The sequence below is a fragment of the Peromyscus maniculatus genome, chromosome 2 (genome assembly GCF_049852395.1).
Source record: "Peromyscus maniculatus bairdii isolate BWxNUB_F1_BW_parent chromosome 2, HU_Pman_BW_mat_3.1, whole genome shotgun sequence".
Classification (NCBI taxonomy): Eukaryota; Metazoa; Chordata; class Mammalia; order Rodentia; family Cricetidae; genus Peromyscus; species Peromyscus maniculatus.
The window spans coordinates 167,322,955-167,346,047 of record NC_134853.1 but is presented as its reverse complement, the minus strand read 5'-3'; the positions used below and the strand labels follow the sequence as shown (position 1 = coordinate 167,346,047).

The 23,093-nt window shown below is 48.9% G+C and overlaps 1 protein-coding gene across 2 annotated transcripts; it reads right to left on the bottom strand.

Annotated features, from left to right (window-relative positions):
* Nucleotides 1-3,593: 3,593 nt before the first annotated feature.
* Eno1 (enolase 1) lies at nt 3,594-18,078 on the bottom strand. Of its 2 annotated transcripts, none has more exons than XM_076565677.1 (12): nt 17,391-18,078; nt 14,948-15,041; nt 12,587-12,682; nt 11,424-11,482; nt 8,439-8,508; nt 8,168-8,301; nt 7,122-7,344; nt 6,145-6,342; nt 4,919-5,120; nt 4,579-4,687; nt 4,396-4,454; nt 3,594-3,981 (listed from the first exon to the last, which is right to left on the bottom strand). In XM_076565677.1, exons 1-12 carry the CDS (start codon nt 17,802-17,804, stop codon nt 3,912-3,914), a joined length of 1,728 nt encoding a protein of 575 aa, XP_076421792.1. In that variant the 5' UTR covers nt 17,805-18,078; the 3' UTR covers nt 3,594-3,911. The 2 variants fall into 2 exon arrangements, with proteins under 2 accessions (XP_076421792.1, XP_076421793.1); XM_076565678.1 differs by lacking the exon at nt 11,424-11,482 and adding an exon at nt 11,744-11,802 and having other exon boundaries at nt 17,391-17,937.
* Nucleotides 18,079-23,093: the final 5,015 nt, after the last annotated feature.

The following is a 23,093-nucleotide window of genomic DNA, read 5'->3' as shown; positions in this document are numbered from 1 at the left end:
GGCTACCAAGTGAGTTCCAGGAAAGGCACAAAGCTACACAGAGAAACCCTGTCTCGAAAAACAAAAAAAACAAACAAAAAAAAAACACAAACAAACAAAAACCAAAATTAAACAAATAAATAAATAATTATTTTTTAAAAAAGTTAACCTTGGTAAAGAGCAGGACTTACACCTGGAACCCAGCCCTTGGGAGGCTGAGACAGGAGGATTGTGGGAGTAACAAATAATAAACAAGATCGTTTGGCTAAGAGGAGCATTCTGTTGTTGGCAGGGTTGGGACAGAACACTCCACCAACATTTCTGGTATATCCATGGAGTGGGCTTCAGAAAAATGCCCCAGGTTACTCAAGAATCCAGAAACTTCAGTGAAGAAGATGGAGACTACAGATGTGCAAACTGACACCAGGCTCAACATAACCATCTTTGTCCGGAAAATGGAACAGAACTCTGCTGATGTCTGCACCCTCACTTTCAAAAATCCAGCCTGGGCTGAAAAGTAAGCTCGGCAGTATGGAATTTCCGTCCCCAGTGGGAGAGCCTGGCTCCAGCCCCTAGTGCTGTGGTTGTTTTTCTCCCGTTGCCCCCCAGCCTCTTCCCCCAGCACTGCGTTCTTATCTGCAGATAATCAATATGCATGACAACTAACTGCTGGTTGTCACTTAGGCATAAACACACACACACACACACACACACACACACACACACACACACACACACAGCTCAGGGGGCAGTAGAGAGAAATTCAGAAACCCAGGGTGAAGTACTGAGGCCTACCGAGCCAGTCTGCAGTTTAACAAGATCCCTAAGGTTTCATTGATCTTCTCACATGGGATACAATATCTGATTGTTTGGCCTGTTTTATTCTGAATGGCAGCCTAAGCTGAGGAGACATTACACTTAGTATCTGTGGTAACAGGAGCACTTGGGGGTGGGGCGGGTGGGGGTGGGGAGAGAGCTGTTAGCTTTCCTTGTTTAGTGGCAAAGTCAGACTCTAGAGCCCGGAGCTTTGCTGGAGCTTTGCTCTGTGCCTTATCTACTGCAGTTAGGCTCTGGTGGGGAGCAGGGGAGCAGGTGTCGGGATCCTGCTGCGCGAGAGGGCTGATTTGGCTGCATCCACAGGCGGCGCTCAGGATGCACTGGCAGGGCACATGGACAGCCCTTCTTCACGCGTCCCAGCTCTGCGGACGCAGCTGCCATCTTCCTGTCTCAGCTGCATTCCCATGACCAGGGGGCTTTCATGGAGGCTTGGCAGCTTCAACCTTCTCCTTCAATGCTTGACATTCTTCCAGCTCTGCCAGGCACCACCAAACCCTGGACCCATTCACTTCGTGCTGGTGATTGTTAAGCTTGGCTGTTTGTAACAAAGACTGATGCTTGGACTCCAGGAGGGAAGGGAGGAGATTGGGGATGAGGCCTGAGCAATGACTCCCTTGTGAGATCCTCATGTGGCCAAGTCGGAGAACCACTGCTTTAGACAATTTTGTTCTAAGGCTAGAGGCCCAGGAAGTTGTGCCAAAACCAGATAGCAAATAACTTGTTTTGTGACAAAAATGGATAAAAACACAGAACAAGCAGAGAAGCTAACAACTGCTGCTGGGCTGTTTTTCAAGGTTTCTGTAAACTCATGCGGTCTCCAGTGCCCGGTCTTGCGATAAATGCCTCCCGAATGGCTTCATGGAAACTTGGCAGTCATGTGACCTGTCCTCCTGAGGACAGGCCCCAACTGTTCAGGTCAGGAATGCTCTTCCTTAGTGCTGGGTCACCGCTTCCTACTACCGCCTGGGTGTGCACAGGGCACTGCAGGTGGTCCAGCCCGACCGGCAATGCCGCCAGCACCCACATGGTGGCTCACAACCACCAGGATTCCAGTTCCAGATGATTCAATGCCCTTTTCTACCTTCATGGGTACCAGGCGCGCGCACGCGCGCACACACACACACACACACACACACACACACACACACACACACACACACACACGGCAGCAAAACACTCAAAGAAATCTTAGTGATAATTGCTCTTATCTGGTGATCAAGAAATGCCTGCAGTAAACCATGCAGGGCACAGGGTAGCTCAGTGGTCGAGTCCAGTGCTCTTACAGAGGACCGAGGTTCAGTGTGTAGCCCCTCTGCCAGCCAGCTCACAACCACCTGAAATGCCAGCTCCAGAGAACCCGATAGCCTCTTCCACACTCCATGGGTCCCTGAACTTACATGTGCATTATCAGTAGACAAAAACAAAGAATCTAAAATAGTAAAAATAAAGTTGTTTGGCATACTGTGTAGATCTGAGTTCAAGATCATCCTGGATCATCCTGGTTACAAGTTAGAGATAGTGGTACACCATCCTGAACATAAACTAAAACCCGCTGGAATACCTACTTGCTACTTACAGTAGGAACAATGCTTCCGACCCACCTGTGACCTCTCTAGAATCATCAGACAAGGTGGTGTTTCCTACAGTGCTCCTGTCTCAGCCTCCCTTGTGCTGAAATCACAGGCATGGGGTACAGCACCCAGCTTTGGAGTTTGCTTTGAGACTGAAACCTTATGAAGCTGTTTCTGGTTGTGTGGGATGGTGTGAAACTATTGTTATTTGCTAAGTGTGTGGAAGGGTTTTTAACTGTTTGCCTAGGGTCCCTGATTTCTCAAACACTGACCTGTTATTGTGAAACCATGTTGCTGTGGCAGTTAAAAGCAACTTATTACTTTTGAACCCAGGCCTTGTACATGCTAAGTTCCCCACCCATTAAGCAACTTCCCCATCATCAGAAAGAAATCAACAGTCCTGCTATGCCTAAGGGTGAGGGTAATGACTGGGGCTACTCTTTTTCTGACTGGCTGATAAGATTCTCACCAAGAATGGTCCACAACTGGTCACTAAGATCACCCCCTAGAGGACCTGTTCCATAGGCTGCTGTCTACCTAACAAGGAGACCTGGGAACTCCCACCTGACAGCAACCCATCTATGTAACCTCACACTTTTGAAAACTGCTTCTTCTGTATGTGCATTGGAACCTGAGTGTTGGCCAGATAACTGGGACAATAGTCCCTTCTCTATTGGCAACTGGGCCACCTTGTCAGCCCAGTTCTGTTAAATACCAGGATTCCTCACACTGGGTTCAGGGTCTTGCTTAAGGATTGTGTTGCTTTGTGTGCCTGAGCCCTTCAATACCCTTAAAGGAGATGCTCCCCTCCCTCAGACAGGATCTCCCTGGGCAGCACTGGCTGGCCTTCAACACACCACCTTTTAGTCACGCTCAGTGCAGGCAAGATGGCTCAGGGGTTAAGGTGCTTGCCACCCAGTGACCAGGGTGTGACCCCACTTCAGGGCTCCAGACTGGGGCAGAAAACAACTCTGAACTCCACATGGGCTGTGGCATGTGTTTGCCGATCCCTGTGTACAGATGAAGAAATGCAATCATGTTCCGCCAAGGATGGTTGGTAACCTTTCTGCTGCAAAACTATCATTTGTGGGTCACCTTTGCATCGATGCCTTCCGCCTGGCACCTCAATTCCTCTTTGCCCCAGCTGACCTTACTTGGGACAGACTTTCCTACCCAGAACATTACAGATGAGACTCCAGGCAGTGCTTATGGGTCACTGAGGCTTTTATTTTGCATGTAGAACTGCTGGGGCAGGGGTCTTAACCTGCGGCCACCCTAAAGATTACACTGGGCTCCAGACACTTAGCTTGGAAGTGAGGTGACAGAAACAATGATTCAGACCAATCACATGATTACAAGGCTGGGGTTTCCAGCAGGCTCAAGGTGGTCAGGTGTGGCTGTCTAAGGACATCTAAGAAAGCAGTGCCATGGGAGGGACATGCGCTGGGCCAGCTTTGAGCCGCCTCGTTGACATCAGGGACAGGGTCGAGGCAGCCGGTGGCTCCAGGGATCTCCACACACACTTTACTTGGCCAGGGGGTTCCTGAAGCACCTGCCGGCAAACTTGGCCTTGCAGCCCAGCTCTTCCTCAATTCTTGGAAACAAAGAGGGGAAGAGGAAAAAAAGAACAAAGTCAGCTCCTGGTGCAGAGGGTGTGGTGGCCCACGCCTGTTAACTCTAGTGCATGGAAAGTGGAGGCAGGGGGACTGCCGTGGGTTTGAGCCAACCTGAGCTACATAGTGAGATAATGGCTACACCTGGGAGGATGGCCCAGCCTGCAGTTACTCAGCTTTCATGAGAACTAATATGGAAGACAGTCCTCTCATCTCCTTATATAACAGACCCTCGATGGTGGCCTGTTCTGCCTTGCACCAGAAGATGGCAGCACCTCCCAAGACAGACACCTGCTTCTAGGCACACTACCAACCATAGGGTCTGTTCTGGAATGGGATTCCAACAGCAAATGCCCACCCATTCGCTCCCTGCTGTCACCAGAAAGGATCTTTACCTAAGGATCTGATTGTACTTGGCCAGGCGCTCAGATCGGCATGGGGCACCAGTCTTGATCTGGAGGGACAATGCAAAAACCATCATTACAGAAGCAACGGAGAGCATGAATGAAAGTCCAGCCCTTTGCTCTCACAACTTAAGAGCACCCCTAACTAACTGTGCTCAGGCAGGCAGCTCTTACCTGCCCAGTGCAGAGTCCCACCACCAGGTCAGCGATGAAAGTATCCTCAGTCTCCCCAGAGCGATGGGACACCATGACGCCCCAACCATTGGACTGGGCCAGCTTACACCTGAAGGAAGAGCACAAGTAGATTATGTGACGTACTCTGCCTCATCTTGTGTTGACCAGTCTCCACACCTGAGCTACAGCCTCAGCGTCTGGCCCTCCTGTGTCCTCATCCTCAGGCTCACACCCTGGCAGCAAGCTCCCCAGGCCACAGGAGCGAGGATCAGGCAACTAGTGCTGATTGCCGCATCCCTCTGGCTGCCACAGTCCCAGAAGCACCCCGAGGGCTACTCACGCCTGCAGAGACTCGGTCACAGAGCCGATCTGGTTCACTTTGAGCAGGAGGCAGTTGCAGGACTTCTCACTCACAGCCTTGGCAATCCTCTTAGGGTTGGTTACTGTGAGATCATCCCCAACCACCTGGATGCCTGCACTGGCTGTGAACTTCTTCCAGGCCTCCCAGTCATCCTGGTCGAAGGGGTCTTCGATGGACACCACTAAATAAAAGGGATGAGTCATTGGTGAGGGCTGTGGCCCCCGGGGAACCATTTCCCCTTTCCTCCTTTGTCTGTCTCTTTTTGAAGGGGAAATTATTGTGCAGTTCTGCTTGCCCGAGAACTTGTGATCCTCTTGCCTCAGACTCCTGTGTGCTAGGATTACAGGTATGCACCATCATAGCAGGATCTGCAGTTTCTCCTTAAAGGGAAGTATTTGCATGCCTAGGCAGTTGACATGCACAAACCTGAATATTCAGGTGCACGACGGGCCTGGGACTAAAGGTTAGTGGTACAATTGAGACCCTGGGCTTTATCCCAGCACCCCAGCCTGTCACTCTGCAGCCCACAATAGCCTTGAACGTCATGCCTCAGACTCCTGTTTGGATGTCTTAATTCTGCGTTGAGCCAGGGTCTTTGTGTAGCCTTGAACCCGCAATTTTCCCACTTCAGCCTCTGAATGATGACATAATGGACAGACTACTTGCTATGTGGACCTCAAACCCAGAGATCTGCCCACCTTAGGGTACAGAGATTAAGGTAAGGGTGTGTACTACAGCATCTGGCCTAACAAAAAATCCCGAAGTGTGAACCTGTCATCTCGTACTAGGGAGGCTTATGCAGGGCGACCCAAGTTAAATTAAGGTCAGCACAAGCTGGCACTAATTAAGACTGGCTTCACAGAGGGGTTGGGGTGCAGAGATGCCTCAGCAGCTGAGAGCACTGCCTGCTCTTCCAGAGGATGGGGTTCCAATTCCCAGTACCCAATAGCAGCTTACAACTTAACTCCAGTTCTAGGGACTAAACACCCAAGGGAAAACATCAATGCACATAAAATAAAGAAAGAAGGGGACAGGAGTGGCATGAAGAGCATGTCGGGGTCTCGGTTTAACCCTGATCAAATCGGGCCCATCTCCACGGCAGGAACTGGTGTGAAGTTTCTCGGCCCAGACCCGACTATTGAACGACCCACAAACTCCAGCTGGCAGAGGGAAAGAAAAGGGGACAGTGGCCTCGGAGCACTCACCTGGATAGTCCCGGATGAAGGACTTATACAGGTCAGCCAGCTGGTCAGGTGTGATGTACCTGCTGGCATCGTCGGGAGATTTGAAGTCCAGGTCGTACTTGCCAGACCGGAAGAACTCGGAGGCGGCCACATCCATGCCGATGACAACCTGGTCGGTGTAGCCGGCCTTCCCAATTGCATTCTTCAGCAGCTCCAGGGCTGGGAAGAGATGAGGCAAAGGTGGGAACAGTGATGAGTGGGGACTGTCACAGAGCAGGACGTACCCTGTCCTGGCCGTGCATTTGGCGATGTCAGGCACTCATGGCTCAAAGGGCCACTGGTCAGGGGCCCTGCAAACTCACACAGTCCTTCTCATGGTCAAAGGTCCCAGATTTAGTGTTGTGGCAGCTGAGATCAGCTGTCCTGAGAACTGGCTTCAAACAGAGGCTGGGATCCAAAGGGAAACCTCAGGCAGGGTCATCTCAAGTCAAGGCCGCCAAGAGCTGAGGCTCATGGCTCCTGCCCCCTGCCAATGACCCTACCAGCTAGAAGGTGAATTCACAATAAAGTCCATTTAAAACAGGACAAAGAGGCCACAAAGGGCCAGGGAGAGGGCTGGTAAATGTGCTTGTCACCAGGCCCACAAGAAAAGCCCAACACCTCAGGCCAAGGCGGAAGAATTATGTGTATATGCACACATATTACAAAATTAAATGGGATCGTATAAATTAATTTGCTGGCTGGACAGATGGCTCAGTGGTTTAGAGTACTGGCTACTCTTCTACCCAGGTTCAATTCCCAGCACCCACATGGCAGTTTACTAACATCTAGAACCCCAGCTCTAGGGGATCTAGGACCCATCTCAAGCTACCCCAGTAAAATGGCAGAAGCAAACATAAAACCCAAAGCTCTTGCTTTCCTTAAAGCCTGTCACCAGTCTTGATCCTGTCCCCAAAGTGGCAGGTTTGGGGGACAGTGCTGTAAATCTCAGTGCTCACCTTCTTTGTTCTCCAGGATGTTGGGTGCGAACCCGCCCTCATCACCCACATTGGTGGCATCCTTCCCGTATTTCTCCTTGATGACATTCTTCAGGTTGTGATAAACCTCTGCCCCAATGCGCATGGCTTCCCGGAAACTGGACGCCCCCACGGGGAGGATCATGAACTCCTGCATGGCCAGCTTGTTGCCAGCATGAGAACCGCCGTTGATCACATTGAAAGCCTGGAAGAAGCAGAGGCAAGCTAAGCTGCCAGCCAAGGGAAGCCATAGGCTATGAAACCTGACCAACCAGCTACTATCTGGTACACACGAGGCTGGCCTAGTACGTGTCAGGACTTTCCTGAAAATTAGCTTGCTTGCTTGCTTTCTCTCTTTCTTCCTTTCTTTTAGTATTGTCAACCCAACACAATTTAGAACCACATGGAACGGATCCTACAGAGGGACTATCTAGATCATCTATTGGCATTTCTGTGGGGATACTGTCTTGATTAGGTTAACTAGTGGGTGTTAGCAGTCCACGGTGGGTAGCACCATTCCCTGGGCTTGGGTCCTGAACTGCGTAAGGGTGGAGGCTAGCTGAGCTGACATACTTGGTATGTCTGCACTCACCTCCTCCCAACAGGTTTCACTATGTAGCCCTGGATCTCCTGAAGTCCACTTGTAGACCAGCTTGGTCTCAAACTCAGAGATCCACCTGCCCCTGCCTCCTGAGTGCTAGGATCAAAGGTGTGTGCCATCACTGCCAGCTTAATTACCCTCTGAATTCTGGAATTTAGCAGTGATTTACTCCCCAGATTAAGCCTGGTGTTTTTCCGTCTGAACACCCCCGAGACTGCAGTGTGCAGCACCACTGCCCAGCCTCGCCTCTGGCTGTGAACGTGCTGGGCCCTGCTGCAGACATGTCCCTGCCAGGATGGGCTGTATTCAGAAGCAGGAGCTAAAACAAACTTCTCTTCCCTAAACTTGCTTTCTCTTGGCGTGTTGTACTGCAGCAGGCACCGCATGGAACAGGACAACCTCTAGCAAGTTTCAACAAGTCACTCACTGGAACCGGCAGGATGACCTCAGGGTTGCCAGCCAAGTCGGCGATGTGACGGTAAAGGGGTACTCCCTTTTCTGCGGCACCCGCTTTGCAGACAGCCAGGGACACTCCCAGGATGGCGTTGGCACCAAATTTGGCTAGAATGAAACGAACATGGTGAATGGAGGCCGTTTCTTAGCAGCCTTCCTCCCAACTGCCTGCTACACAGGCAAGGTCCTCTAGAGACCCCATGCTTCTCCTGAACCAAGGCCCTACCCTGGGTTGAGCAACTCACATTTATTTTCAGTGCCGTCCATCTCAATCATGAGTTTGTCGATCTTCTCTTGTTCCACAACACTCAGTTTCTGCAGGGGAGACAGGAAGAGGAACACTAAAGCATCGCTTCAGAGGGCGGGGAGGCCCAGGCAAGCCTGTGCACCAAGTCTGTTCGCAGGCCCAGGGGCTCAGCAGATTCCGTATGCTTAGAACACTGGCTCAGTCCCAGCTCCAGAGAGGATAGGGTACAGCAAGAGGCAGCAAAACCACATTTTATTTGTTCCAATCAACAGCTTCAGGCATTTCCCTGGATCTACAATAGACTACAGTCTACCTAGGGAGTCAAGGTCACATACACAAGGCAGATGTGTGTGTGGCCTGTGCTGTATGAAATGTTATTACAGTTAGACAGAAACTAAGCAATAAAGCTCATTGTTCAGTCAAACAAGCAGGGCCCTGCAGAGGCTACCTCTAAGGCTTCCTTTTTGACCAAGACGACAGATTTCCATTGTCTGTTGAGGGGGATGTATGAGCCAGGACGTGGCATTAATCCTAGCACTTGGGAGGCAGTCAGGGCAGAGTCAGGTGGATCTCTTTTGAGTTCGAGGCCAGCCTGGTCTACAGAGCGAGAGCCAGGACAGGCACCAAGCTACAGAGAAACCCTGTCTTGAAAGAGAAAAAAAAAAAAAAAAAAAATGTGGTTGATAAAATGGGTGTTTTGGCGAGCCACAGATGGCTCAGATGTTAGGATTACTTGCTCAGTTTCCAGAATCCACATTGGCACCTCAGTTCCAGAGGATCTGAAGCTACTTTCTGGCTTCCCCATGCACCAGGCATGCATCTGTTGCATAAGACACATGCAAGTGCAATTCATGAACATGGCATCCTTCTCTCATTTTGTATACAATATTGTTCATACAGGAACTATGTAGGAGAAAGAATCACAACTCCGTGGTGCCGTGTGGAATGTTCTGCCATCTGGCTGCTTAGACAAGACATTGCTGAAGGAAGAAAGTGAAGGCAAGGCCCAAGCAGAAAGCCCCCTGAGGCCAAACTGTTGTGGTATTGTGTTCCCCAAAATATTGTGTACCTTAATAAACTTATCTGGGGTCAGAGAACAGAAAAGCCACTAGTTAGGCAGTGATAGCACACGCCTTTAATCCTGGCATTCCAGAGATAGAAATCCCTCTGGATCTCTGTGAGTTCAAGGCCACATTGGAAACAGCCAAACATGGTGACACACGCCTTTAATCCCAGAAAGCCAGCCTTTAATCCCAGGGAGTGGTGGTAGATAGCAGAAAGATATATAAGGCTTGAGGACCAGAAACTAGAAGCATTTGGCTGGTTAAGCTTTTAGGCTTTGAAGCAGCACAGTTCAGCTGGGATTCATTCTGGATGAGGACTCAGAGGCTTCCAGTCTGAGGAAACAGGGCCACCGGAGGAACTGGTGAGGTGAGATAGCTGTGGCTTGTTCTGTCTCTCTGACCTTCCAGTATTCGCCCCAATAACTGGCTTTGATTTTATTAATAAGAACTTTTAAGATTCCTTACACCAAACCTCACCAGAACTAAGCTCAAATGTGTGTCCCCATGAGTAAAAGTGTGAGGGGAAGGCCTGGGGACGAAGTGACAAAGATTAAGGCGTAGAAGGACGTGCCCAGGAGACTGGAGCAGAGGGCACAGGCGGCTGTAAGAAGCAACTGTCTGGGGACCAGACAAGCAGAACTAATTACGGCTTTACAAAGGCTTGCTGGGGACAAATGACGACGGAGGGACTAGATGTTAGCAAACAGGAAGGAGGAAGTATGGCCAACCGCTCCCTGAAGTGACTGGGAAAGAGCACCGCAGGATTCTGGGTAAGGCTGAGGCCATTGGACCCTTCAGACCCAATTCACCCACAGCAGATTTGCAGTCCCGACCCCTGCTTGAAACACCAGGTTAAACTAAGATGGAAAAAAAAAAAAATCACACGTATGTCTGAATGTGTGCTGTGTATGAGGGTGACTAGAGTCCAGAGAGGGCTCTGGAGCCTGAAGCAGGAGTCACAGGTCCTTACCGCCCCCACCTGAGGTTTTTTAAAGCAGGGACAGGGTTGAACTCAGGGCTCTGCACATGTTATGCGAACATTGGATACTATGGGGGGGGGGGGCAGGGAGTCCTGCCTATCTCCCACGTACCCAGGCTGTAGACGCAAGCTGCCACAACCAGTTCTGTGGTGCTTGGGATTGAAGCTCAGGCTTTTTGTTTTGTTTTCTTTTTCGAGACAGGGTTTCTGTGTGTTGTTTTGGAGCCTATCCTGGATATCGCTTTGTAGAGCAGGTTGGCCTCGAACTCAGAGATCTGCCTGGCTCTGCCTCCCGAATGCTGGGATTAAAGGTGTGTGCCACCAGCGGTGAAGCTCAGGCTTCTTGCATCTGCATACATTATCACCTGAGCCCTGTCCTAAGTCCCGGTCACTACCCAAGCCAACCCAATAGAGCAATAAATCCAAAGTCTATGTGTCTACCATGGGCAACGTCCCACAAAGCTGCTGTTAAAACCTGGACTATGCCGGGCGGTGGTGGCGCAGCCGGGCGGTGGTGGTGCACGCCTTTAATCCCAGCACTCGGGAGGCAGAGCCAGGCAGATCTCTGTGAGTTCGAGGCCAGCCTGGGCTACCAAGTGAGCTCCAGGAAAGGCGCAAAGCTACGCAGAGAAACCCTGTCTCGAAAAACCAAAAAAAAAAAAAAAAAAACCTGGACTATGGACCTCCCAAAGTTAAGTCAGCACAGGGAACAATGCCAAGTATTCCCACCCCCACCCCGCCCCGCCCCATCCAGTTTCCGGTGATGTCAGAAGCAACAGCTACACACAGGCAGCAGGCAGGTTAGACTCGTGCATGCGAGGGAATGCCCCGAACTTTTAAAGCTCTCAGAAAAAGCTGTCCTGTGATCAAGAAAAGCCCTGGGCCTGGGATTTGCTCTGGTGGCATGGATACCCAGTATTTACCACAACCTGGGGCCTACCTTGCTAACCAGAGCAGGTGCGATAGTTTTATTGATGTGCTCAACAGCCTTTGAGACACCTAGAAGGAACAATCATGAAATTACTGACAGCATTGCTGGAGCACTGGAGTTGTGGGCCCAGAAGCCCACCAAAGACCCTCCACAGGATGTCAAACCCCACCCCCACAAAGAGGCTCTCTGGCCCAGTCTGAGTGCTCTTCCTTAGGACCCCAGGGGGTTAGAGCCACACCAATCAGCCCAGAATGATCTGAGGGACGTTAGTTCAAGATCATGCACTGGAAGACCAGCTGCACACCAAGGATGCCGGGCGGGCGTGTTACCTGCGTGCACAAGGCTGGTGCCAGGAACTCATTAACATACTTAACAGGTCTCGAGACGCCTGCCCAGTAGAGGTGAATAGAGAAGGAAGAAGAAACTCAGGAGAGAACAGGCTTCAGAGGAAAGAAAGTGAGGGAAGAGGAAGCAGGAAAGGTTCAGATGTCAGGCTTCTCCTAAATGCTGGCTCGTTAGGGGCAGGGCCGGGCTGTCCGCTCTCGAGGCCTGTGTTTTATTTGAGGAGACAAGCTCTCACAATGCCCAGTGAACACGGTCTTCCCTCTCTTGCAGAGTCCTTCTCAGCTGCTGCCTCCACATCACTACTGGGCCAACATTGGTCACAGTAACACTTTACGGCTCTCGGTTTCTTTGCAAAGACCCCCATACACCTTGCAGGGCTCATACTGCACTAGGGAAGAAGGCGGGGTCTAATTCTGGGTCCTCTGCTAGATCTTGGGCAAACAGATTCCATTTACACACCAAGGTTCTAGGTCAGTCTGCACACAGCCAGGGTGCGGCTGATACGCCTAGGCTGTGCCTGTCTACTGGGCGACAGAAAAGCAGACTATAGAATCGTCTGCATGCCTCCACTGATGGCAAGCACTTCTCCCCATTGGAAATGGGAGTGGTTTCCAAAGTTCAGCTCCTTCAGAGAGGAAGAGGCATGAACATAAAACTAATGAGTCTCCTTGTGTTTCATGCGTTTCCAGGCTTGGGAATGTGGGCATCAGCAAGCTACCTGCTGGCTTTCCATGTGATAACTAACAGTGCTCAGCAACATGAGTGAAACCCGGAAAAGGGCAAGAGGGGCTGGTGTGTGGACGCCGGACGTGAGTTCCTAGCCTTACCCTTCCCCATGTAGCGAGTCTTATCATTGTCACGGAGTTCCAGGGCCTCATAGATGCCAGTGGAGGCACCACTGGGCACGGCAGCGCGGAAGAGACCTGCAAAACAGAGGAGAAATAGCAACTAAGAAATACAGAACAAACCTGCAGTTCTAATGTACAGGAGGGCCAGGCAGCAGATCTCTGTGTTTGAAGCCAATTCTGACTAAGGCAAGACTTGTCTTAAAAAGGAAGAGATTAGATTTCATCCCCAGTCCGTGCATCTACCCTCACTGTGGCTTCCTCTCAGCCAGACATCCTTGCAGAGCATTCTTTCCATTGAGTCTAGTACATCTAGAGCATTCTTTCCATCTAGTCTAGATCCAAATAGATGTTCAGGTGTCTGCAAGTGCTTGGGGACCTGCAAGGTAGTCTGTTTGCAAGCCACCCCAGCTTCCTGTACATCCACAGCGCTCTGATCTAGGTGAGGCAAGGGTCAGTTCTCCCTCCAGCACAATGAATATTTGCATAGGCCAGAGTTCAACTCTCAGTAGCATTTAGACAAAAGATAAAATTCCATTCATTTCAACCTAAAAAAACATCTTGTGGAAGCCAGAGGTTGCCATCAATTGTCTTCCTTGACACAGGATCTTACTGAACCTGGAGCTTAAACAGCTGGTGATACTGAATGTCCAGTGAAATGTGGGAGTCCCTCCAGGCCTGTCCAAGTGTAGATCACTAGACGTATTTTTTTTTTCCTAAAACAGGGTTTCTCTGTGTAGCTTTTGGAGCCTGTCCCGGAACTCACTTTGTAGACCATGCTGGCCTTGAACTCAGAGATTCACTTGCCTCTGGCTCCAGAGTGCTGGGATTAAAGGTGTGCACCACCACCGCCTGGCTAGACCTAGTTTTTTATGTGGGTCCTGGGGATTGGAACTCATACCTCATGTTTGCATGATGGGCACCTTTCTAATGTGATCATCTTCCCCAGCTGCTTTTTAGATATTAAGCCAACCATTATGACACACCTGTCATCACAGCATCTAAGAGGTCTCAGGGTTTGAGAATCATGTGGCCTACATACACAGGAAAGCTTGTGGCAAAATCAACAAGTTAATTATTGTAAGCATTGTTTTTAACCGGCAAAAAGTTAGTAAAAAAAAATACTAACTTTATAGCCGGGCGGTGGTGGCGCACGCCTTTAATCCCAGCACTCGGGAGGCAGAGCCAGGCGGATCTCTGTGAGTTTGAGGCCAGACTGGTCTACCAAGTGAGTTCCAGGAAAGGCGCAAAGCTACAGAGAAACCCTGTCTCAAAAAACCAAAAAAAAAAAAAAACCAAACAAACAAACAAACAAACAAAAACCTAACTTTAATCAGTTTCAAGACCTTCAGGTAGATGCTCTTCCCAGCTTCTAGTTTCTTGATTCTGTTAAAGTCAATTTTCAAGCGGAGAGTTGCACCAGCTGATGGTGCCAGTCCTCGGTATTAGACACCTGATGGAACCTAGCATCCTTGGTGTTCTCCATGAAACACAGAGCCAGGATAAGCGGAGAACCCTCCCGGCAGCAGGGCCAAAGCTGCACATAAGCCGGCCCTTGCTGAAGATTTGAGGATCCTTCTTTTGCGGAGGGATGGGAGGATGGGCAGGAAGGGCTGGGCTCTGGTGGAGACGCGTGACTCAGACAATGACTCAGCCCTGACTGGCAGGTCGTGGTGTGCTCTACAGGACTGTGAAACATGTCTTCCGCAGGTCCCTTTCCACGACAACCACTACATCTCTGAAGACTAAACTGGAAGCAGTACAGGACTCCTTTGGAATAGGAGACAGGTTCCTGCTATGTAGCCCAGGCTGGGCCTCAAAACTGGCAATCCTCCAAGTGCTGAGATTAAAGGCATTAGCTGCCACACCCAGCCAGTTCCTTAGAGTATTTTTTTTGCAAAGCTGTGATTTGAACTTAGGACCTCCCAAACATTAGGCAAGTTCTCTGCTGCCTATATTTCTAGTCCATTGAAAGAAGTTCTAAAAATAGCTTCTGGACTGTCCCAAAGCCCCACCAGGGACTTGCCACCACATTTGTCCCTCATCTCTTTTCTCATCCTGTTGGTGCAATGGCCTATTGCCCCCTTTGCTACAAAACCAAAGGATGGTCCTTTTAGGAAAGGGCTTAAGGCCTCACTTTCCTTCTCTGCACCAGTGATCCATCCTGGGTAAACAGCAGGTGCAGAGCTGGGTATGGTGGTACATGCCTGTACTCTCAGGAGAGGGACGCCTGGGACAGGGGGGATTTGAGCACATAGGACAGTCCCTTGAGATATGGCTCAGGGGTGGTCAGGGGTAGCAATGGAACGTGGTAAAGAAACCATGGAAAAAGTGGGCACATACCTTTTGAGGTGCAGAGGTCAACCTCAACAGTGGGGTTCCCACGGGAGTCAAAGATCTCTCGGGCATGGATCTTGAGGATAGACATGGTTTGTTTCTGGAGGGGAAAAACAATTCATACCTTTCATTAACTATAACACAGAATGTTAATTCATTCAAGAGATCACTTCTGAGGGATCCTGGACTGAATGGAGAATGAGTGGGCTAAGTGTTACATACCAAAGGGCGCTTTGGTACATCCCAAATAAGTAAAAATTTTTGTTTAAAAAAAAAAAAGGCAGGCTGGAGACTAAAGGCCTGGCTTAGTGCTCACGTGGCATGTTCAAAACCCTGCCTGGGCTACATCCCCCAGAGATGGGGGTGGTAGTGGTGATTCAATTGCAAATGTGTCCTGAGCATGTTCAGGAAGTCCTAGGTTGGATTCCTCAGAACTACCGGGGGTGGGGGAATTGGGGGGAGGTTTAAAAAAGCTGGAAATTGTAATCTAGCTGCACACCCAAGGCCTGAGAAGGAACTGGGAAAAAGCAATGAAGGAAAGTCACAAAGGTCACAGGCTAAACTATGTAAAATTAGGCCAAAAAACAAAAAAAAAAAAAATCTGCAGACTGGAGGGGAATCTGGCATTGTAAACGAGTGCAATTGTGAGCGAAAAAAGCCTAACTCAGATTGTGCCCCCATGGTAACAGCAGCCTATTTAGTTGATAGAATTTGATAACCAATGAGAAATTGCATTTGTGAGACAGGAAGTTCTAATTCCTTGGTCTGTGATCATCAGTACGACAATTTCTGGTCTGGTAGCACGTGCCTGCTGGCTTGGTTAGCACGTGGGTGGTCAACTCCCTCCGCCATTTTTCGGCAATGGTGATGTCTTCTGATTCGTATTTCTTTCAAAAGGGCATTTTCTTATTAAAACCAAGTGTCCAAGAACCCTAAAGAGGTTTAATTAGAGATCACCCTGAGTAGAGGGTTAGCGGAGAAGTCTTCAAAGCAAGCCCCTTGCTTACTTTTTCCCCAGTAGGTTTTCCAAGAAGGAAATTTATCTAAGAGCTTCTGGAAGTAAACTGGATGAAACATGAGGCCAAATGAGCGCTCAGAAGCCATTGTCTAGCTGGCTTCCCCACATCCTCTCTGGCAAGGGCCGAAGTGGCAAAGGCATCTTTTTGTTTCAACCAGAAGCCACTTCTGTGGTTTTGTCTTGTGAGACAAAGGACCTTTATGCACTAATCAAGAAAAAAGTATCTACTTTTTACCCTATTACAAAGTCTCCATTTCAAAACATCCAAGATTTACTGTTTATGCTTCAAACACATTTTTCTTTAAACCCGGCTGGGTTTAAATACCATTCTCTTCTTTGTCTTTCCTCCCCACGCCCCACATTCATTGTATGCCAGGTTGATCCGAACTCATAGTGATCCTCCTGCCGCAGCCTCCCTACTGCTGCGTTTACATGTGTGCATCACCACACTTGGCTCGAAGACATTTTAGTTTTCTTTTCATTTACTTGGGGCGGGAGTGGGGGTGGGGGCGCCCACGTGCCACCGCGCAGTGTAGAAGTCGGACTACTAACTTGTAGGAGTTGCTTCTCTCCTCCCAACATGCATATCTCACTCGGATCGTCAAACTGGGCAGCAAGCGTCTTTTCCCAGGATAAAATCTGACCCGCTACCCACTAGGTCTCTTAACTGGATTGTACACCAGACCAGGGGCAGAAAAGTGGACCTAGAGGTCAGGGTATCAGTCCACGCCGGCTTTGGCCGCCCCCAAAAATCAAAGGACCACGCTGCTTAGGCCAGAACGAACAGGAAGTTTTCTTAAATACATCTTAAGGTCAGTTCACGGCCATGCAGGAAGCCCGCAGGTCTTGCCTAACTGGGGCGAGGTCTCCTAAGGGCTTACCAATTATCCAATGGAACTGCTGCAGGTCCCTCTTGAATACGCACGTAACCGGTCAGGAGTATACCGGAACAGAGATGAGCTGGACCACTCCCGCCCAGTGACGCTAGATTGCGGTCCAAGAGCCACAGCCCAAGCAGAATATGCCGGGAGGTTGGGCGTGGGGACTCTGCCTCTAAGGCATCCTTGTTTTAGGCCCTTCCATTTTGAGAATGGTTTTCATGAGTATCAGGAGGTCAAGCCCTTCTCTCCCTCAAAAGCCTTCCGCTTAGCTACAGAAAGAAGAGCATTTTCCACTCCCCAGGGCGACGATTGCCCATGTTTTTGCTGTTGCCGGCTTGGGAGGCCAGTTAAATTGCAAGCCTGTAGCTGTGTATTAACAGGTGGATTTGCACCCCCCCATCCCCCTTCCAAGAGCCCGCGCCCTTCCACGAGGCTGACCCGAGTGCTCCCTGGGTCCCCGGCCCGCGCCCAGGGTAGGAGGTGCACATGCCCACCGGATTCCCAAACAGAGCTCCTGAGCGAACCGTCTCAAGCGGCACCCGAACCCTACCTTGCAGCTGGGTTGCTGTGCAGGAAACGAACAGATGTTTCTGCAAACACCCTGGAGAGCGTTTAGGAGAGACGCGCGCGCGACCCTGCTCCCGAGCTGCTCTAAGCGCCTCCCACTTCGACAGCGTCCGCTGTTCGGGAGCCCCCGCCCACATCTCGCCTTTTGGGCCCGCCCTTCGTGCTCGTTGTCTTGGCATTGGCTCCGCGTGCTATCACTCCAGAAGAAGAGCGTGACCGAGGTGTCCGCTTGGCCCGCACAGCCTGGGGGCGACGGCCCGGAGGCGGGGTCATTCGTAGCTGGCTGAGCCTGTGGCATCGTTGGGTGGCTGGGAGGGCTTCTCGCTGGCAGCCGGGGGCTTAGCTGGGGGTTTACCGGGGCCGGATGAGGGGCGGGGCGCCGCGTCACGGCCGGCATGCGGCCTCAGGCCCGCCGCACGTATTACTTGTTCCACACGCTTTCGGTGCGGCGCCGGCGGCAGCGCGCACGGCCAGCCCACGACCTTGTTGACCCTCCCGGCCCGGCCGTGCCGTGGGCCCTGCCCCGCCCCACCCCGCAGTGCGGGAGACCTCCGCAGGGTGGAAACGTTAAGCCCCAGCGTGGAAGCCTCACTCGCGTGGAACAGAGTGGGGATGGGGGCGGGGGGGAAGGATAGGACACTGCGCCTGCGCACTGTGTACTCCTTCCCCTCCCCTCCCCCCGGAATCCACTCTCGTGCCATGCGCCAAGGTGACCCTGTCCTTTTGTCCTTTCTGTGAAGAGTCTCAGACAGCGGAAGCCAAAGGAAAGCAAACTTTCCCATAATATTTTTTTTACCCTAATCATTTTATTATTGGGTGCAGGGTATCGAAACTAGGATCCCGCTCGAACTAAATAAAAGCAGTACCCTGTGCTACACCGCCCAGCTGCTCCACCCTGCTCTTTAGAACTCTCATGTCGCCCGTGCTCCCCCTCGGTGTGAATTAATCCTTTTTCCCTGTTAACGTACCTTTTTTGAAAGATTTAATAGCTCTTTCTCCTCTCTACGTGTGGACTATATCGAACTTACCTGAATTTTTTTTTGAGACCTATACTGGTGTTTAGAGTTTGGGGTTTTATGTAGGTCTGACCTCTAGACTAGTACTATATTCCGCAGTGATGTGGCAAGTGACCGGAAGGAGTAGGTGGAGTCATTTTACTTTTCATTCCAGAAAGTAAACCTGTTGTTTAATTACAGCTCTGGAGAAGCAGAGACTGGCAGATCTCTTAGTTCAAGGTCAGCTTGGTCTACATGAGTTCTAAGCCAGAGAAGGCAAAACGATGAGACTCTTGTCTCAACGAAAAAAAAAGAGAAAAATACTGATAGCTATTAAAAACCAACTGTCGTAGAGCCAGTGAGATGGCTCTGGTGGAGGGAGACAACCGAGTCCAGCAAATTGTCCTCTGACCTCCGTCTCCCATCCCAAAATGTAATACTAATAAAAAAGGGGGAAAAATCAGATTGAGGCAAGCTTGGGCTACCAAGAAGACCATCTTGTCTCAAACACTACCTAAATCAGCTTGCGACTCCTGAAATGCAGACACTTCTCCACGGTAGGCTGAAGCCAGCACCGCTCTTCCTATTTTCTGTTTCTCCTGGAAATTAATGTCATTTGTTTCTATATCTTCCTTGTATTGTCTTTCACAAAGAGATTGAAATATGTTGCTGACTTTGGTTATTGTATTTTCTAATCAGCTACAGGAAGCTGCATTTGTCTCTTAACCTAGCATTTTGCTCCAGGCAGATCCTGACCAAGATTTCCAAAGGGTGGAAGGATTCAGGCTTACTGAGTCCAAGGTGTTCAGTTTCCATTGCTGAAGAAGCAAGACCTTTGGGATTAAACTCAACAGAAGCAACAAGGGAATTGTAAAATGATTCATTAACGAATGTTAGGAATTTCACAAGCAGTTTGTGATTTCACCAATAATACACTGACTGTGCTGGCTGCATAAATGGAATATCCCCTGTCCTATGACTCAGCAGCTAAACCAACAAACCTCCCTCTCCCGAGCCTTGTAAGAAGAGGAACACTCTGAGCTCTGTTTTCTGTGTGATTCCAAAGCTTTGGCCCTGAGAGGGCTCCAGACAACCTCTTCATTTTACACTAAAATGGTTGGAGAGATAAATGTAGAATAAGACAGCACTTCTAACAGCTGTCTGCTAGACCCAGCGAACCAGGCAGGAATCTGCAGCAGAACATGATCTCAAGCAGCTGCCTTTGCAAGATTCCTGGAGCTCTCAGAATTTATGAGTGACGGGAGCCATAAGCCTAAGCGACCCTTGACACACATGCTGGAGTGGATTCTAGTGATATGGCCTTCTGGGTTCAGGAAATTAAATATTCCAAACCAACTAAACACTTAAAATACAGGGAAAGAAGATAATCGGCTTGCTAGACATAAGCATGGATGTTTCTTATATTTCAGGAAAAGAATGGCTAGGTACTTAAGACGGCTATTACTCCTTCCTCTCTTACAGGCCTAGGTCAAGCTAATAATGTAGCCAGAAGGTCAGGAAAATCTAATGCTCCTATCTGGATCAAACAATGGCTTTTGAATACTGAGCGAACTGTAACTGTGACCTGTCTGGTGGAGGAGAAACTTAAAAATAGAACATATAAAGCCTCCCACCAGCCCTTGAGTCACCCCAATATTTGTTGTTTAATGAAAATCAGGGTCTGGAGAGATGACTCAGAGGTTAAGAGCACTAGCAGCTCTTCCAAAGGTCCTGAGTTCAATTCCCAGCAACAACATGGTGGCTCATAGCCATCTGTAATGAGATCTGGTGCCCTCTTCTGGACTGCAGTCATATATGCTATATACATAATAAATAAATAAATCTTAAAAAAAAAAAAAAAAGAAAATCAGGCTTGGGCTGGAGAGATGGCTCAGAGGTTAAGAACACTGACTATTCTTCCAGAGGTCCTGAGTTGAAGTCCCAGCAACCACATGATGGCTCACAGCCATCTATAATGAAATCTGGTGCCCTCTCCTGGCATGCATGGAGGCAGAATGTTATATACATAATAAATAAATAAACCTCTTAAAAAATTTAAAAAAAAGAAAATGAAGTTTATATACTGTTACAAGATCTTAAGAAATTAAATAAAATTTATTAGAGCCAACGGGAATCTCACAGCCTGGCTTGCCATCTCCCACGGCTATCCCTAGGAATCAAAACAACGATTGTTATAAAATTACAAGATTGCTTCTTTACCATACCTCCTCAACCTAAAGATTGTCAGCATTTCACTTTTAGCTTGCCTATTCCCCTGCCATGATGGAGGCCAAAGCTGACATACGAGCAGGAAATGCAAGTTCTGTTTATCCAGGACTCATTTATTGAGCAAATAATTCCTCATTATATATACAGATTAACTATCAGAACTAACTGTCAATTATAGCTTCCTCACAGCCCCCCAACCTATATGTATATATATATATGTATATATACATATGTCTTACAATACATTTATTGCATAGATGATATTATATTTATATCAAACTATGAAACTTATGAGTCTATATAATGGCAGATAGCTCTACAGGATATACTGGCACCTTTTCATATGTCTGTCCAACAATTATGAATTCTCTCCCTATGGAAGCTCACCCATGAGGCTTATGTCCTTATGATTTATGGTTATGAAATAAAAAGTAATACACCATTTCTTTCATTGTTTTTTAATTTTAGGAATGCCTTGAGCTCATATATAGACAACAGCCTTACATATACTTCAAAAGCTCTTAAGAATTGGTGCTTAATTTTTCATATCCCCCACTACAGGTATTCCTCATCACCACCAGGCCAAGCCACAAAGTTACACCTAAGCCTCTATGATCCCCTCACTGGTATTTAAAAAGGTCCTGATGTTTTCATAATGTCAGGAGGAGGATACATGTCTTTATAGGACACTGACCCGCCTTTATGAATCCTGGATCGCCTGGTCACACCACATACTAGGCAGCTGCAGGGCAAAGGCGCTCTAAAGCTGCCATACTGAATACAGGCTGTTATTTACCTCAAGATTCTTAAATATTGAGTCTTGAATATGAATAAATTGATACAATTCCAGACCCTTTTGAAGAACTGTTCATCAATGATAACAAAACTTATAGAAATATGATTAGAACTAATAATTCTGTTCTAAATGTATTTTATTAATTTTTGTCGAGAGATATATAAATGACACATTTCAGATTTCATTCTCTGATTCTCTGGCTATCCTGAGGCTCCAAGGATTCATAATTTTGCTCTGATAAAGTTCACCACTGTTATATTGCTAACATGTCTAAGATCTTGTCTATTAAGAAGGTTCTTTTTTTTTTTTTTTTTTTTTGGCTTTTCGAGACAGGGTTTCTCTGAGTAGCTTTGCGCCTTTCCTGGAACTCACTTGGTAGCCCAGGCTGGCCTCGAACTCACAGAGATCTGCCTGGCTCTGCCTTCCGAGTGCTGGGATTAAAGGCGTGCACCACCACAGCCCGGCTAAGAAGGTTTTTATAAGCTTCAGGAGATCAAAATTTGCCAACTCCCACAAGCCAAGAAGGACTGGGAGGAATACAACCTGGCTACAGTTTATAACTCCCACTTACAATTTTCTTTTTCTTCTCTGGGGGTGGGGTCAGACTGCCCACAATTGCAAAATTTATTGGAGGGAGGAAAGGGTAGGATTTCCCTATTATTGCTGCAAAATTCATGATGCCATTTCTTCTGCTAAGGGACAGGTAATTGGGAGAGACTGGAACGGCCCTAAATTTTATAAGACATCTATAGGATATTCCCTAGTGGTTCTGGACCCATGGGACTCATGATAGAACCAGTAGAAGGAGCCATGTACATGACCCGAATGGCCAGATGGCCTAGCTCCAGACTCTACATTTAGCCCAGGCTGGCCTTGAACTCACAGAGATCCGCCTGGCTCTGCCTCCCGAGTGCTGGGATTAAAGGTGTGTGCCACCACCGCCCGGCTACATTTGGCACTCTTATGTACAAGTACAATCTACTGTCCATCAAAATATCCTTATACAGGGAAAAAATTTAATGACACAACTATCATCCACCTCCTCTCCATTTTCTTGGTTTTCCCTTCTCTGAGAAGGCCTTATGTTTGCCAATGTTACTGGTATCGGGAATCTCTCACAGTGCTTCCTATGTGCGGCCCTGAGGCGTCCTCCCCTGATAGCAGTACCCCTGCCTCAGGTCCTTAATTGCACCACCATTGATAATTCCCATGCTTCCGCCCTATCCCTGAAGTACCCTTGTTTCTTGACCCAGGCCGTTCCAAGTTTGATTTTTGCTTTTCCAAGGTTTCCCTTCCCTCTTGCAACCAGACCGTATTACCCAGTCATCCTTTTGCTCCCCCTGGGTTTTTCTTTTGGTGCAATGGCACTCTATCAAAAAATTTAACCATCCTTATCCCACAGGACATGCTCTGCCTACTTGTTACTCTGGCCCCACAACTTATGCTCAGTTTTCATGTGGAGTTCTTGGGACTTGGCCCCCCAGACCAAGCAAAAAAGAACTGTCTTGTTGCCCCTTGTGGCCGGAATTTCCCTTGCCACCTCCCTGGTCTCTGCAGGCCTGGCGGGAGGAGCCCTGGGTCACTCCTTCATAACAATGGCTCACCTATCCGAACAACCTCAGGTAGCAATTGAGGCTTCTGCAGCGCCCTTGTCCTCCCTTCAGAG

Excerpts from the sequence above, each read along its gene's own strand:
- Eno1 (XM_076565677.1), bottom strand. The coding sequence starts at position 17,804 with ATGCCGGCCGTGACGCGGCGCCCCGCCCCTCATCCGGCCCCGGTAAAC. Across the intron at positions 8,302-8,438 it reads GGACGGCACTGAAAATAAAT|CCAAATTTGGTGCCAACGCC; the intron begins GTGAGTTGCTCA and ends GTTTCATTCTAG. Across the intron at positions 7,345-8,167 it reads AGGTCATCCTGCCGGTTCCA|GCTTTCAATGTGATCAACGG; the intron begins GTGAGTGACTTG and ends TGCTTCTTCCAG.